A 16577-nucleotide genomic window follows, 5' to 3' on the forward strand; every position below is an offset into this window, starting at 1 on the left:
TCCTTCACCAATCCATCCTAGAAGGTACTTTTCACCGATCCCCTTCTTTCTATCTATAGAATGTATGCTATTTCGGAGATTTGAGGAACCCTTGTTTGAATCTTGTGTGTATTAGATTTAGGGAATTTTTGTTTGAATCTTGCATGTATTCGATTTGGGGAACCCTTGTTAGACTAGAATGTGGTTTGGATACATAGGTTGACATGTTATTTATATAGTTTGGATACATAGGTTGACATTTTATTTATATGGAAAGATATTTGTATTGAATCTTGCATGAGGTAGGCTTAGTTTAGTTTATTGAAATTACATTTGTATTGGCAAGAATGGTTTGGATACATATGCTTTGTATTTTGCATCTAGTAGGCGTACTTTAGTTTATTTGTATTGAAAAGATAATCGTGTTGACAAGAAAGCTTTCTTTCAAAATTGTTAGGATGGTTTGGCTTCTCGATGATCACTGGGACAAACAACACCGGTCGTACGCTATGGCGGTGGAGCAGCGGGTAATAATGAAAGTGGCCTGTTTTATGAATTTCGTATTTATTTCAAACACAAATGCCCCATATGTAATGTTATGAATTGTTTGTTTGTAGGCGGTTGCACCTTTGAAGCTTCGTTCTCACGGGGTCACCCTTGGGTGGATGCGCTATGATGAGCGATACACATCGTATGTAAGGGAGACAAGACTTCTCCCTTTCATTCATATGGTCAGACGGTCGACGCCACCCAACAATGCTCCAGCACTCACCGCGCTTATTGATCATTGGCGGCCGGAGACACACAGTTTCCATCTACGGACCAGGGAGATGACAGTGACGCTCCAGGATATTGCTATGATCACCGGTCTTCCTATCGATGGGAATCCTCTATGTATGAGCACCGACTCCGATGGGTGGCGCGCGCAGATGCATGCCCTTATCGGTATGGTTCCTCCGGAGCCTCCGGAACCAGCAGCAGAAAACAAGAAGAAGGAAAGAGTCGCAGCCGGTGCTACTTTCACGTGGATTACTGAGCACTTTGGTACTTGCCCACCGGAAGCTGATGAGGACACGGTCAAGATATATGCTCATGTCTACATGTGGTATGTGATATCCAGGACTATCTTTGCTGATGGCACAGGCAAGAATGCTCCATGGATGTGGCTGAAGGCGTTGACCGTCTTCGATAGCAAATGGAGTTGGGGTTTGGCGACACTGGCTTACTTGTATAGACAGGTATGAAGTTGTTTCTTTTTCACTTCATTGCTACATTATGAATGCGATCTTGCTCTTAATTGAACCATGTTCTCTTTTATGTGCAGTTGGACGAAGCCTGTTGTAGGTCATCTGGAGGTATTGGTGGTTGTTTGCTCGCACTTTCCATATGGAGCTGGGAGCGTTTGCCGGTTGGACGTCCGAAGAAGGTGAAGTACGATGATTGGGACGACAAAGGCGACCTACTATGGCTACCCACTTGGGCTTACAAGTGGGATGTGATAAATGAGACGACAGATGATCCCTCGGTCATGTACAAGTTGTACCAGAGTGAGCTTGACGCGATCACGCCTGAGCAGGTGAATTGACATGGCATAAGTGATTATGATGCTTCTATTGCAACTCGATATCAATTTTGCATTCTATCCCATTTTGCAGGTGATATGGGAGCCGTATGGAACAGGAGATAGTTTTGGTGACCCTTTAGAGTTCAGGCTGAATCCGATGTGCACTAGGGATAGGGATCTCTGGCGTATGCGGTGCCCACTCATATGCAACTGGGCGGTTGAGCTTCACCTCCCACATCGAGTGCGCCGTCAGTTTGGTTTGTTCCAGGCACATCCGCCGGAGTGGGAGGACACGGACAAGTTGCTACACGCGTAAGATATAATTAACCTTGAGTACTTAGCAGCTTCTCGGCGGTTTCGATGCTACTAATATTATGTTTCTAACTTGCAGGTTGGATAGGAAAAGGCAGCGGAAGATTAAGGATTGGGCCAAGCATCACAGAAAGTATGTCGTACAGTTTGCGCTTAGTGTGGAGCAAGCTAGGGCTGGAAAAGGAGTCCAGCTTCGTGAGCACTCCCTGTAGCGTTCAACAACTATCTCACATGGTTTCTTGCAAGTACCCGTGTGGAGGTATGCAAGCCGGCGTATGCTGAGGAGATTTTGGAAGAACCCACTGTTTTTGATGAGGTAGCCCAACACCAGTACAACGCATTAGTCAGGAAAGGCAACTCAGTGATCCCTTCAGCTCCAATGATGAACTTTGTGGTATTTGCCCTCTTTGCTTTTGATTCACACTATTCACATCTTCGCTTGCCTAACACGTTAATACCATTTCTGTTCATAGCGTGCCCAGATCAAGAAAGCAGCTGATGAGACCGAGACTATTCTTGAAACAACCCCGGCTGGCAAAAGCGATGGAGAAGGTGCACTTCGAGCATTCATCAAGGTTCACATCTCCTTCAAACTAGCACTTAACATGTGTTGCTACGTTCGATGTCTCATTCACTTGTACATGTTGCAGCGCCAGGGCCAAAAGTTAAGGCGGCTATCAAACCTTTTTGGTTGTCGTGACCCCGAGTATGTATCACCAGAACAGTCTAGGTCGGCGACACCATCAGATCCCGCTTCGGTCCAGAGCCATGGTGATCATTTGGAGGATGAGGATGTGGGTGTGGTCACTCAAGAGGTATGGCATGAGCATATATATCCAATTGTTGATGCATTGCTAACTATATCCTCACACACGGTCTTTCCATATCTTTTGTTGATGCATAGGTTGCTGATGATGATATGACCTTGGGGGCGTACCAGGTTAGGTCTGCATACGTACTAAAGCCTAGAAAGGGAATCAACAAGTACACACCTGAAGACTTCACCGAAAGAGGCAAAAGGACGGTCGGCACCTCGCGGATGGCGGCTTTGGATGACTATTTGGATGACGATGTCGATGACGTGGAGGAACCGGAGCCGGAGCGGGAGCGTGTTCCTCTTCCTAGGAAGGTCAAGAAGTTAGCCAGCAAGAGGGGGGGAGCAGCCAAAAAGCGCTCAAGGAACTAGCTCTTCTTAGGAACCAGCCATAGTCCTTTATTTGTATGTCTTAGGAACTAGCTCTATGTTGAACTTGGAGTTGATGTCTTAGCAATGTTGAACTTGGTCCTCTATGTTGCACTTGTTGTCTTCATAATGTTGAACTTGATCTTCATTAGCTTCACCATTAAAGCCCTCATCTTGATCATTCACATTGGCAGTCTCGACATGTTTGAACTGGTCTGGATCCTCGAGGGTGACCTCAACTCCCTGCTCAACCACATTGAACTCTGAACCATGACAATCACCCTCTGGGTGCACCAAGTCCCCCTCTCCCTTCCTCATCTCTACCTGATAATGATTCTGTTTGCAAGCTACAGCCACTGCAGCGCCTCGCACCGAGGCGCCACACTCTACAGTGCAACGCCTAGCTGCTGGGCGCTGCACTATACAGTGTGACGCCTAGAGCCGAGGCGTTGCACACATGGACTGAACTAACCAGAGAGCAAACACTCTGGTTGCAAGCTACAGCCAGTGCAACGCCTAGCATCGAGGCGCCACACTGTACAGTGCAACGCCCAGCAGCTAGGCGTTGCACTGTAGAGTGTGGCGCCTCCGTGCTAGGCGCTGCAGTGGCTGTAGCTTGCAAACAGAAAGTTTGCTCTCTGGTTAGCTCAGTCCATGTGTGCAACACCTCAGCTCTAGGCGCTGCACTATACAGTGTGACGCCTAGAGCCGAGGCGTTGCACACATGGACTGAGCTAACCAGAGAGCAAACACTCTGGTTGCAAGCTACAGCCACTGCAGCGCCTAGCACGGTGGCGCCACACTGTACAGTGCAACGCCCAGCAGCTAGGCGTTGCACTGTATAGTGTGGCGCCTCCGTGCTAGGCGCTGCACTGGCTGTAGCTTGCAACCAGAGTGTTTGCTCTCTGGTTAGCTCAGTCCATGTGTGCAACGCCTCAGCTCTAGGCGCTGCACTATACAGTGTGACGCCTAGCGCTTAGGCGCCACTCTGTGCAGTGCAACGCCCAGCAGCTAGGCGTTGCACCTATACTTAGCAAATTTTTGGCACACGCACACATATTCCTATGAGGAGAGATAGTAGCTCACGACACATACTAATTCATAATACATAGTACTTCATGACACATAGTAGATCACAACCAAATCGAAGAGGAGAGATAGTAGTTCATGACACATAGTAGTTCACAACCAAATCGAAGAGGAGAGATAGTAGTTCATGACATAGCTCTATTGCGTAGAGCAAGGCCCCTTTCCCTTCTTCTTCTTCTTCTCTTCTTCCTCTTCCTCCTCCCTTTTCCTTATGAGGTGGGCCTCCTTAACCACCCTCTCCATGAATATCTTTTCCTCCCTCTCTTTTTTTCAGCTGCAATTGCCCAAAGCTTTATGGTTCCTTCTTCAAAATCCTTTAGACGCTTCTTCTGTGCCTCCTCACATTTCCTCACCAATGCTTGCTCCCTAGCGCGCATCGCATTTGACGCTATCTCTTCTTCCTTCCTCTTCTCCTCAAGCTCCTCTTCCTTTTTCTTCTTTAGCTTGGCTGCATCCTCATCTCTAAGCTTCTTCTCAGCCTTCTCCCACCATTCCGCCATCTCATCTTCGCCATCCTCCTTCATTGTTGGTTTGTTGGGTTGGGAAGCCGCCATACCTACAATGAGTGAAACATAATGGTTAGTAAAGACAATACAAACAAATGGAACATATGAAAAAAAATAACATATGGAAAACAAGAACATTTGAAACATTATAGTTAGTGAGCAACATACGGAAATGGTCCATCGAGGTATCCAAACATTCCTCTATAACGACCTTGCCCTTGTCCATCACCACGGCCAAGTCCATCACCAAGGCCAAGACCATCACCACGGCCAAGACCACCACCACGGCCTAGACTACCACCACCACGGCCTCTTGTAAGTCCTAGTTGCCGACCTCTTTGTTGCCTAGATCCTCTTTGACTAACACTTGGTTGGCTTGGCACTTGTTGGCTACCACTTGGTTGGCTAGGCACTTGTTGGCTACAACTAGGTTGGCTCCCACTTGGTTGCCTTGGCACTTGGTGGCTACCACTAGGTTGGCTCCCACTTGGTTGCCTTGGCACTTGTTGGCTACCACTAGGTTGGCTCCCACTTGGTTGCCTTGGCACTTGGTGGCTACCACTAGGTTGGCTCCCACTTGGTTGCCTTGGCACTTGTTGGCTACCACTAGGTTGGTTCCCACTTGGTTGCCTTGGCACTTGGTGGCTACCACTAGGTTGGCTCCCACTTGGTTGCCTTGGCACTTGGTGGCTACCACTAGGTTGGCTCCCACTTGGTTGCCTTGGCACTTGTTGGCTACCACGTTGTTGCCTTCGCACTTGTTGGCTACCTCTTGGTTGGCTTGGCACTTGTTGGCTACCACTTGGTTGGCTCCCTTGTGTAGCTCCTTGTTGGCTAGTGCTTGCATCATTTTTCTTGGACCTTTTCCTTGGTTTCGTACATTTTCTTTTGTTGTGGCCATGACCTTTGCATTCCCCACAACGGGAGCTCTCACAAGGCTCTTGGAATTGATCGTTTCCCGCTTCGCGGCGGCCACCATGGCCCCATCCGTCCATGTCGCCTCTAAAACGCTTTGTTTTACGTCTACCACGTTTAACAACCTTCAACTCCCGATCCGGCCATAGTTGAACTCCATGGTACTCCGGCCATTGTGATTGGTCAAAGTATGGGTGAAAGCGGGGAGCCCATGTTTTCTTGACCGTCATGATTGAGAACTCCAACTCCCTCACGGTGCGTGGGTGATTGATGTCCACATTTCTAACGCGACCGACGGTATACAAATGTGAGCATGGGAGATGAAGCAACAATGGCCTCCCGCAAGAGCAATCACATTGTGTTAACGACACCTTGAAAGCCCGACCTCCATGTTGCCGGCCATCGTTTGTGGTTCCTCCTGGCTCTTTCACTTCATACTTCCACTCTTCGTTGTCATATAATATAGCTTCTTCTGAGTCCGCCTTTCGTGATTGAAATTCTAACCATTCATCAACCTTGGGTGGGAACTTGTACTTGTACTTGCGCGGGTTCTCACCCGCTATCTGTGCATCAGTTTCCATTGAGTACTTTAGAAAGTACGCATTCATCTTGTCAAATGTGTATTGAACTATTGCCGTCACAGGTAATCCACGTGCACCTTTGAGCACCCTATTGAAGCATTCGGCCATATTGCTTGTCATTTGACCGTATCTTCGGCCATCTTCATCAAAAGCACGTGCCCACTTGTTCCGGTGGGGAATGTGCCTATTCATAAAGTCTTGACCCCCGTGATCAAGTTTTTTGTGTGCGAGCAATTTGTTCAACAAAGTGGTGAACCGCTTCTCGGAGAAAGAAAGACAACAATCTTGAAGATCATCGGCCAACTCCTTAAGGCCACATGCCCTATAGAAGTTCGAACAAAAGTGCCTCATGCACCATCGATGGTGCAATGGAGCATGCCCAGGAATGTCAATCTCCACTGCGTTAAGAATTCCTGCATGCCGATCCGATATGACACAAATTTTCCTTTGAGCGGGTAACACCTTCGTCCTCAAAAGACGCATAAACCACTCCCAGTTGTCATTGTTCTCCGCCACAACCAAAGAAAATGCCAATGGCAACACCCGGTTATTGGCATCACTTGCTATCGCAACCAACAAGGTGCCCTTGTATTGTCCGGTCAAGAACGTGCCATCAATGGAGATGACCGGCCTACAGTGTTCGAAAGCCCTCACGCATTGCTCGAACGCCCAAAATGCACGGCCAAATACTCGGACTTTCTTTCCTTCATAAACCGTTGTTTGGTGCCCATGAGGCTCGACAACATGAACCATGCCCGGGTTTGTGGCGGCCATGGCTAACAACAACCTAGGGATTCGGTTGTATGCTTCCTCCCAAGTACCATACAACATCTTAAATGCGGCTTGCTTCGCCTTCCATGCCTTGCCGTACTTCACCTTGTAATGAAATATGGCTTTCACAAGGTCAATGACATGTTGGACGCTCATTGTTGGAAGTGTGGATATTGAGTTGGAGAGCCTGTAAGCGATGAACTCAGACGTGAGTTGTCTGTGGTCTTGGGACACAATCTTGCCATCCACCCTTTTGCCTCGGCACATGTGAGTTGGCACACAACTCACTACGTGCCAAGCGGGACCTCCTTTCCATGGTCTTGCACGCACAATCCACGGACATATTTCATCTTCACATGCACATGCAACCGTGTAGCGCACATTGACGTCCGAATGCACCACCTTGTGTGAACGATAATGCGTAACCGAGTAGTTGTCGAGCCACATCTTCAATTCCAAGAAGGTTTCGAACTTACTCCCTTTACCAATCCGGTTCTTGTCGTCTCCCAAATCACGGTGAGAGCTTGGCCTAACCCCAAGAGATATAGATTTGCCACCATCCACAACGGCTTCATCCGCGAGACTAACATCCTTGAACAATGGTGTCTTGTGATCCCGACCGAATACCTTCTCGAAAGCTTCGGCCTCCTTCACTGTGAACCCCTCCTCATCAACTTGTTCATCGGGACCTTCGTCATCCGAATCCGATGCATATGCACGGGAAAAAGGGATGGAATGGTCCATTGTCTCTTGCAAATGATATTTGTCAAGATCACCCACATTGTTGTCATGGAGATCAACTTCAATGTCATCGTCTGCATACTCATCATTGTCCTCTTGCAAAGCTTCATCTTGGTTGTTTGTAAACAGGCTCAATGTTGGCCTCACTTCTTGGGTCAAAAGAGGTTCAACAATTTCATCTCGCTTCAAGGGTGGGGGGCTACTAGCAACCAAAGGGGAGGGTTTCCGGTTCAAGTCCAAATGCAAACTTGAATCAACCTTCTTCGTTGCAAATAACTCAAGAGCCTTGTCAAGTGAATCGGCCACCGTTTCCTTGTATGCAACCCAACATTGCTCCGAGTTGATACGCATTGTCTTCCAACGGATGTGCATTCCAAAACCTACATTATGCCTTCCCTCCAACTCAACGATATCACTAGGGTCCATCCAATTCAAATCTTTCCTCACTTGTTGCAAGAGCTCCGCATAGCTAGGACTACTATCAAACAACATATCTAGCTCATCCGGATCCGGTTCAATATTGCCTTTCAAGAAGGCGTCTTTGTCCCCATGATGAAAAAACACACATGTTCTTCCCATCCCTATAAGCATTCAAACAACACATCGTAACATTGCTTCCATGAGTACTAATTTAAGGATTAACACGGAATACAAACCCTAATATATATATATCAAACAACAACCCTAACCCTAACCCTAACCCTAACCATAACCCTAACCCTAACCATAACCCTAACCCTAACCCTAACAATAACCCTAACCATAACCCTAGCACCAAACACCCATAAGAATAACCCTAACATACTAACAAAGCCTAATCATAGGAAATTGGCAAACAAAGATCTCACATCTCCATGCAAATCTCTAGATCCAAACAAAACTAGGGTTTCCCAAACTAGCATTACTTGGATCAAAACAAGGGATCGGAGAAGATTACCTTGAGGGAGGGTATGACTTCGAAATCCACGGACAAATTCTTCAAATTTGCAAGTTTTGGGAGAGGATTTGAGAGGGGGAGAGAGTGGGAGAGGGGGTAAAGCTCGGGTTGGGGTGTGTGGGGTGGGGGGAGTGGGGGAGGGGGGCCCAGCCACTGGATAAGTCACAGTGCAGCGCCAGAACGCTAGGCGCTGCACATTACATGTGTGGTGCCCAGCTAGGAGGCGCTGCACTGCTGGGTGCGGGCCCAAGGACCGCCACGGTGGACTGGCATGCAACGCCCGCGAGCTAGGTGCTGCACCGTAGGGTGTGGCGCCTGCGTGGCGGGCGCTACACAAAAGGGTCAGTGCTGTGAAATAGTTTCACGGGCAGTTCATTTTGTGAATTGATTTCGTCCACAGGTCAATATAGTCAAAATTTCCCTCATTGGCATGCCCGCCGTCGCACCCGATTCCCTCGACCCTCTCCCTCTCCCTCTCGTCCCGATCGGGATCGTCCCCTATCCCCTCTGTCTGCTTCAAGCTTCGTCACCCTCGACCAAGCTCGGCCTCGACGATCCCTTCGCCGGAGCCCTTCCTCCGCCTCTGTTGCGGCAACTCCTCCGATCATCTTGCCGCCCCGTCGCCGCTTCGTTCTCCGCCAGCCCCCTCCTCGTCAAATTCCAGGAGCGCCGCCGCCTCTCTTCGTCGCCACGAACAGGAGCTCCAATTCTTCTCGAGCTCCGTCGCGCCGTTCATCTCTTCGTCGCCACCAACAGGAGCTCCAATTCTTCTCGAGGTCCGTCGCGCCGTTCATCTCTTCGACTGGCGGATCCAAGTCCCGCGCTGGCCTCGCCGTTCAAATCCGCGCCAAGTTCCATCGGCCTTCAACTTCGACGCCCGACCCGACAATCTTCGCTGCTGCCTCGAGCAGCCCCTTCAGGGCCATCACTCACGAGATCTCCACCCCTTAATGCCCGATTGGCCTTGTATCCCTCTTGTCGCTGCCGAGACGCGGCACCCAGGAACACCCAAGGACACCAAGACCCTTCCATGGATGCGCAAGTACCCCCTGTCGCGTCTACGGAATCGCCAAGAACGCGTATCGCGACGACCGGTGTTTCGAAGACCGTCAAGAACGTCTTGTGCTGCCATGTCTTGGTTCACCAAGTACCACCGCACCGAGTCTTTGCCTTGCTCTGTGTTGGATTGAAGACCAAGATGAGACTGGCAAGATGCATGCTGGTTTCGCCAAGACCCTGTGATGGGCCCCGTGAACGACTACAGAACCTGACACAAGGTTTTTTGCCAAGTCCCTCGATGGCCTCCGGACACCAAGGCCGTCAAGATCGACTACATGAGCGTCTAGTACCTCGACGACGGTGGGAGTCCGAAGACCCCAAGTATCACGACAATTGACGCATAGTACCAGTACCTTTGCCGTGTACATATACCGTCGCCGGAGACCCATGTAGCACAAGTGCCAAGTTCCACTACCGTTGCCCTGGAGACATCAGATGTGTCAAGTCCTTCTCTGAGATGTGTACCACTACTTCCACGACTATCGCTGAGTACCACTACTTCCCACGACGACCCATGTGCATCTATGTCCCATCGAACCTAAACCGTCTCAAATGCACGCTTTGAAGTTATAACCACGGAGACAACTGTCCGTGAATGAAAACATATGTTGTATGAGATGCATGTTGAGATGTTGTATCCGTCCGTGAACGTTATTTGTTCCCTCGTTTGGCACCGCCATCGACCCGTGGGAACCCGGTATCTGGAATCACCCCACCATCTCTAGCTTGTTCCGCACATCCGCACACTTGTTCCTTTGCACCGATATCTCAATGAGTTGTAGGATCATTGGAATGTTGCCATGGCACCATTTTCATTGTCGTTTTCGTGGTACCCCTCTCGTTCCTCCATGGTGACTAAAATACTTCATAATATGCTCATGCCAACTTTTCTAAAATTTGCATAAAACTTGCATATATCATCCGCATCATGATAACAACAATTAAATGTTTAAAATTGTTGTTTGCATTAGATTGCTAAATAACATGTGTGGATTTACAAGAATTGTTGTTTGTTAAGTTCCAGCCTCATTTAAACTTGCCTAAATAGTTAAATTACATATGCTTCACCTCTTGCCATGTTTAACAACATTTAATATTGTTGGGTACATAAAGAAGAACGAACTAAATAATTAAATGTGGTGTTTTGTTAATCTGCAACTCATTGCATATTGAGCTCCACTTAATTTGTAGTATTGTTTATTGCATTTTTCCATGCCATGATTATTAAACCAGACATGCACCATACATGATTGTGCATCATGCCATGTTTATGTGATGGTTGTTTACCATGATGTTTGCATCTTTCCGGTTGCGCTTCTCCTTGATAGTTCCGGTAACGTTGCGATTGTGAGGATCCATTCGACTACATTGGTTCGTCTACTTCATGGATTCAGTCTTCTTCCTAGTGGGATGTCAGGCAAGATGACTGTCACCCTGGATCTCACTACTATATTTGCTATGCTAGTTGTGTCGATGCTATCGCTATATCGCGCTACCTACCAGTTGTTTGTCAAGCCTCCAAAATTGCCATGGCAGCCTCTCACCTTTTTCACCTTCCCAACAAACCATTGTTTGGCTACGTTACCGTTTTGCTCAGCCCCTCTTATAGCGTTGCTAGTTGCAGGTGCAGTTATAGTTTGTTCCATGTTGGTACATGGGTGTCATGGGATATCACAATATCTCTTATTTAATTAATGCATCTATATACTTGGTAAAGAGTGGAAGGCTCGACCTTTTGCCTAGTGTTTTGTTCTACTCTTGCCGCCCTAGTTTCCGCCATACCGGTGTTATATTCCCTGATTTTGCATCCCTAACACGATGAGGGTTTATGGGCCCCTCTTGACAGTTCGCTCTGAATAAAACTCTTCCAGCAAGGCCCAACATTGGTTTTACCATTTGCTCAACATAATAACTAGACATGATAATAAATTTGACGCACACGGAGTTAGCGCTACCCGAGGTTTGTTAACCTAATACAGGGGCAGTGCTAATGGTGTTGCTCCCAAACGGGCAGCCTGCGGGGCCACCTCGGGGAAACTTGACGGCTGGCTTTAATCATAGCTTGTCCCATTCGGTGTACCCTGAGAACGAGATCGCGCAACTCCTATCAGGCTAGGTCGATGCATCGGGAGCTCTTGCAAGATTTGTTTTACCATTGTCAAAACGTGTTGTGCACCGGGATTCTGAGTCTGATCGGAGGGTCCCATGATGGAGGATTGTCTCTGCAGATCGTGAGCTTGTCATGGGCTAAGTTGGGACACCCCTGCAGGGTTTAAACTTTCGAGAGCCGTGCCCCTAGTTATGTGGCAGATGGGAATTTGTTGATATCCGGTTGTAGAGGACTTGAAGTAAACTCAATTAAAATACACCAACCGCGTGCGTAACTGTGACGGTCTCTTTTCGAGTGAGTTCGAGAAGAGAACACAGTGGGGTTATGTTTGAACATAAGTAGTTCAGGATCACTTACTGATCATTACTAGTTTGCGACCGTTGCGTAGTTTCTCATCTTATTCTTGTACTCGTAAGTTTGCCACCATACAATGCTTAGTCGCTTGCTGCAACCTCACCACTTATCCATTTCCATACCCTTTAAGCTTTGCTAGTCTTGATACCCATGGTAATGGGATTGCTGATGCCCAACATTCTCTATGGGTACAATTTGTAGGTTTATCAGGGGTGCTATGGATCTAACATATTTGGTCCAGAATTTTGTTTAGGCTAGACAATTCGTCTCTGTTGCCTTTAGAGGGCGGCTTCTGCTGCCCTGGCCGAGAGCTTGTAAATCGGGCATTTACCGCCGTGCTCTTCGGGCTGTCTTCTTTATTCCGGCGCTTATTCTTGCTGCGTCGTGATTTCCCATTTCCATCCCTAACTTCGGATGTACTTGGGTCGCTGGTGCTGCATCGGGCTAACCAGCTGTCCTCGCTCACGCAAAAACGGGTCATGAGGCTTGTTAATGCTGCCATTGTTCTCGGCTTTTCTTGACCGAGGTGTCTGGCAAGCCATTCGTCTCGAACGCTATGCTTGAAGGCTGCTAAGGCTTCGGCGTCTGGACAGTCAACTATTTGGTTCTTTTTAGTGAGGAACCTGTTCCAAAGTTTTCGGGCTGACTCACCGGGCTGTTGAGTTATATGACTTAAATCGTCTACATCCGGTGGTCGGACATATGTCCCTTGAAAATTTGCCCGAAAGGCGTCTTCGAGCTCTTCCCAGCTTCCGATGGAGTTTTCGGGGAGGCTTTTAAGCCAGTGCCGAGCTGGCCCTTTGAGCTTGAGGGGTAAGTACTTGATGGCATGGAGATCATCTCCCCGAGCCATATGGATATGGAGGATGTAGTCCTCAATCCAGACCCCAGGGTCTGTTGTTCCGTCGTACTCCTCAATGTTTACGGGTTTGAATCCCTCTGGAAATTCATGATCCAGTACCTCGTCGGTGAAACATAGAGGGTGTGTGGCACCCCTGTATTTGGGTGTACCGTGGTGTTCGGATGTTTGTTGTGTTGCATTGTATGTTGGAGCGCGCCTGCGTGGTCCATAGATGGATCTGGTTGCGCCGTCCTTCTGATGCGAGCCCATACGCGGATCGCGTACTGGTTTATATGCAGCGTCGATTGCCGCTTTATGTTGGCTATGAGGTCGTCTATTCGACCGGATGGCCATTTTATTTTTTAATTGTGGAGGATCTAAGGCCTCCTCATCAAATTTAGGTAGCAACTTTCACTTCGGATAGCTCTTGGTGTGGCGATTACTGCCGTATTTCGCTGCAGTATTGAGTACTTCACTCCATTTGATTTTGAGTGTGTCTTGTGCAACCTTGAGCCTTTGCTTCTGTTTTTTCGGACTCCTCACCGTGGCAACAAGCCTTTGGTGGGCATTATGTTGCTCCTGGCGCCTGTCCGGTGTGATGTCGTCCGGACTGTTATCTTCGACGCGGTTGGGTTGTTTGGCTTGATTTTCCGTGTTGCCGTGGTCGGGCGATGGTTCACCGTGCTCTAACGCTGGGTCTATGTGATCGTTATTTCTGTCGAGGCGGGATTTGGAGCGGCGTTTACGCCGCCGCTTTGACTACTGCTCGAGGGAACCACCCTTCGCTGTGTCCTTCCATTCCTCGTCGTTATTTTCTTTGGGTGTGTCCACCATATATACGTCATGTGATGAAGAGGCCGTCCAGTGCCCTGTGGGCAGTGGTTCCTCTTCGCCTCCCGCATCGTCGTCCATACCGTCGATGTCTTCAGAGTCAAAGTCGAGCATGTCGGTTAAGTCATGGACATTGGCTACTAAGTGGGTGGTGGGTGGGTGGCGAATTTCTTCGTCATCCGCATCCCAATCCTGCCGGGCGTAGTTCGGCCAGGACTCTCCTGACAAGGAGACAGACCTTAATGAGTCCAGTATGTCGCCAAAAGGCGAGTGCTTAAAAATATCCGCGGAGGTAAACTCCATGATCGGCGCCCAATTGGATTTGACAGGAACGGGCGCAGGCGGTTCGGAGTCCGTGGCCGGAGAAGGATCTGACAGTTTGGCAACACGGCTCTCGTGAAGGGTAAGGCCGATATTCGGCTCGATCGCCGCTGAGGATACGACCTCCGTTATGGGGTCTATCCACCCGTCCATGGATGGCGCAACTGGCTCCAAATTGAGGCTCGGAGCGGCGCACAAGGCAGGGGCTCGAATCCGTTGAAGATCAAGTCTCCGCGGATATGGGCCGTGCAGTTTAAGCTTCCAAACCTGACCTGATGGCCAGGGGCGTAACTTTCGATCTGCTCCAGATGGCCAAGCGAGTTGGCCCGCAGTGCAAAGCCGCCGAACACGAAGATCTGTGCGGGGAGAAAAGTCTCACCCTGGACTGCATCGCTATCGATGATCGTAGGAGCCATCAAGCCTAATGGCGACGACACATAGGAACTCTCAATGAAAGCACCAATGTCGGTGTCAAAACCGGCGGATCTCGGGTAGGGGGTCCCAAACTGTGCGTCTAAGGCGGATGGTAACAGGAGGCAGGGAACACAATGTTTTACCCAGGTTCAGGCCCTCTTGATGGAGGTAAAACCCTACGTCCTGCTTGATTTATTCTTGATGATATGAGTATTACAAGAGTTGGTCTACCACGAGATCGGAGAGGCTAAACCCTAGAAGCTAGCCTATGGTATGATTGTATGTTGTCCTACAGACTAAAACCCTTTGGTTTATATAGACACCGGAGGGGGCTAGGGTTACACAAGGTCGGTTACAAAGGAGATATACATATCCGTATTGTCTAGCTTGCCTTCCACGCCAAGTAGAGTCCTATCCGGACACGAGACGAAGTCTTCAATCTCGTATCTTCATAGTCCAATAGTCCGGCCAAAGGATATAGTCCGGCTGTCGGAGACCGCCTAATCCAGGACTCCCTCATCGTGGCTCATAGATTACTACAACAACAGTTGCAGTTACAGGTAATGCGATGATCTGACGTGAGAGTGATGCTTGATTGCTTTTGGAGTTCTTCTTCTTCGATCAAGGGATAGGTTCTAGGTCGGGGGAGCCTGGGCTAGCAGGGTGAATATCCTTCTTCTTTTTCTTTGATTTCATCTGTAGTCGGATCCTGCTCTTCTGTATGTTGGCTGCTATGTATTGACGAACTGTTGTATTGATGTTGTATGTTGTAGCAAGTGTAAGCCTTTATCTTGTATTCTCATCTATTCAGTACACACTACTGCAGGAGACTGCTAATGCGACATTATGATCAGAGACCCTTTGATGAAACTTTGTGCGATGCAATAATTGCAAACGGTGGTGTAAAAAACCCGTCAAAAAGGTGCAAAACATTTACGCTGATGTATGCATCAAACACGGTTCAGGTTTTAGTTGCGTGTGCGATGAAGGGCATACGGTTAATCCATTAAAACTGTCTACCATGAGGTAGAACAACAGAAATGGGCAGCCATAACAATGTGTGTGCGATGCAGGACACACGGTTATTCCATTCGAACTGTTTGCAATGAGGTAGAACAACAGAAACAGGCAGCCATATCAATGTGTATGCGATATACGGCATATGGTTAACTCGAACGAACTGTTTTCGATTAGGGAACACAACAGAAATGGTTCAATTTAACAAGATGTGTGTGATATGCAGCATACAGTTCACATGGATAAACTATTTTCGATGAGCCAAAAGAACACAAATGAGTCGTGTAAACAAGATGCGTGTGATACATGGCAAACAGCCGACTCGGATGAACTGTTTGCGATGAGAAATTACAACACAGACGGTCAATACAGTTACTTTGTGTGTGATTCTGTGTGTAGAAAAAACTTTGAAAAATGCAAACTAGTTGCTTGCGGTGGCTAGGAGTATCACAGACGATGCGTTTGCGAGTACTCGTGTGCGATGATTATTATGTTACACATACGTTTCCTTATGTGAACATGTGTGTGAATTTGCAATATGGACAGTTAATATGCAAATGCCTTCTAGACATCGGGCACACGCTTAAACTCAATAAACTGTGTACGATACTAATAATTTCCATGAAAATTTATGAACTTGGGTAACAACATTTGAGTAACATATATATAGTGGTTACACTATTCGACAAAAGAAGGATCTTCGTAACACGGTTTTGACAACCATATGGTCCATATCTACATACTTAACATAGTAACAACTATCACATTTTAAGAGGCTAAGGGCCAACAACCATATGGTCCATATCTACATACTTAACATATATAGTAACAACTAGCACATTTTAAGAGGCTGAGGGCCAACAACCACAACTATCCACTGGAAGTAGCTTGATCACAGCGACTCGGCATCTCGACAATGAAAAGGAAGAGCCCTCCTGTGCCTTGGTAGAGCAGGAGTAGAACAGTGTCTCCAATTTTCCAATATGGATGCATTTCCATGAGAAGCGAGAACTTGTTAATTTGAATGGTTCCATTTTTGCGGGAAATGCAGT

General features: G+C 48.0%; 2 protein-coding genes and 1 long non-coding RNA gene across 4 annotated transcripts; 2 read left to right on the forward strand and 1 right to left on the reverse strand.

The window, feature by feature from the left end:
* The first annotated feature begins 488 nt into the window (after nucleotides 1-488).
* LOC147979410 (serine/threonine-protein phosphatase 7 long form homolog) lies at nucleotides 489-2067 on the forward strand. The gene is made up of 5 exons (XM_087515198.1): nucleotides 489-506; nucleotides 597-1217; nucleotides 1304-1555; nucleotides 1635-1855; nucleotides 1935-2067. The coding sequence occupies exons 1-5, from the start codon at nucleotides 489-491 to the stop codon at nucleotides 2065-2067; spliced, it is 1245 nt and encodes a 414-aa protein (XP_087371324.1).
* A 7-nt stretch (nucleotides 2068-2074) lies between these two features.
* Nucleotides 2075-2575, forward strand: LOC147979411 (uncharacterized). The gene is made up of 3 exons (XR_015599708.1): nucleotides 2075-2249; nucleotides 2329-2430; nucleotides 2506-2575. It is a non-coding gene; the product is annotated as an uncharacterized LOC147979411 (long non-coding RNA).
* A 1552-nt stretch (nucleotides 2576-4127) lies between these two features.
* On the reverse strand, nucleotides 4128-8672 carry LOC147979412 (uncharacterized). Of its 2 annotated transcripts, none has more exons than XR_015599709.1 (2): nucleotides 8579-8672; nucleotides 4128-4683 (listed from the first exon to the last, which is right to left on the reverse strand). XR_015599709.1 is itself a non-coding variant. In XM_087516739.1 (2 exons), the coding sequence occupies exons 1-2, from the start codon at nucleotides 4893-4895 to the stop codon at nucleotides 4337-4339; spliced, it is 441 nt and encodes a 146-aa protein (XP_087372865.1). In that variant the 5' UTR covers nucleotides 4896-5118; the 3' UTR covers nucleotides 4128-4336. The 2 variants fall into 2 exon arrangements, 1 of the variants encoding a protein (XP_087372865.1); XM_087516739.1 differs by lacking the exon at nucleotides 8579-8672 and adding an exon at nucleotides 4802-5118.
* Nucleotides 8673-16577: the final 7905 nt, after the last annotated feature.

The sequence above is a fragment of the Triticum urartu genome, chromosome 3A (genome assembly GCF_056163025.1).
Source record: "Triticum urartu cultivar PI428250 chromosome 3A, HENAU_Tu73, whole genome shotgun sequence".
NCBI classification, from domain to species: Eukaryota; Viridiplantae; Streptophyta; class Magnoliopsida; order Poales; family Poaceae; genus Triticum; species Triticum urartu.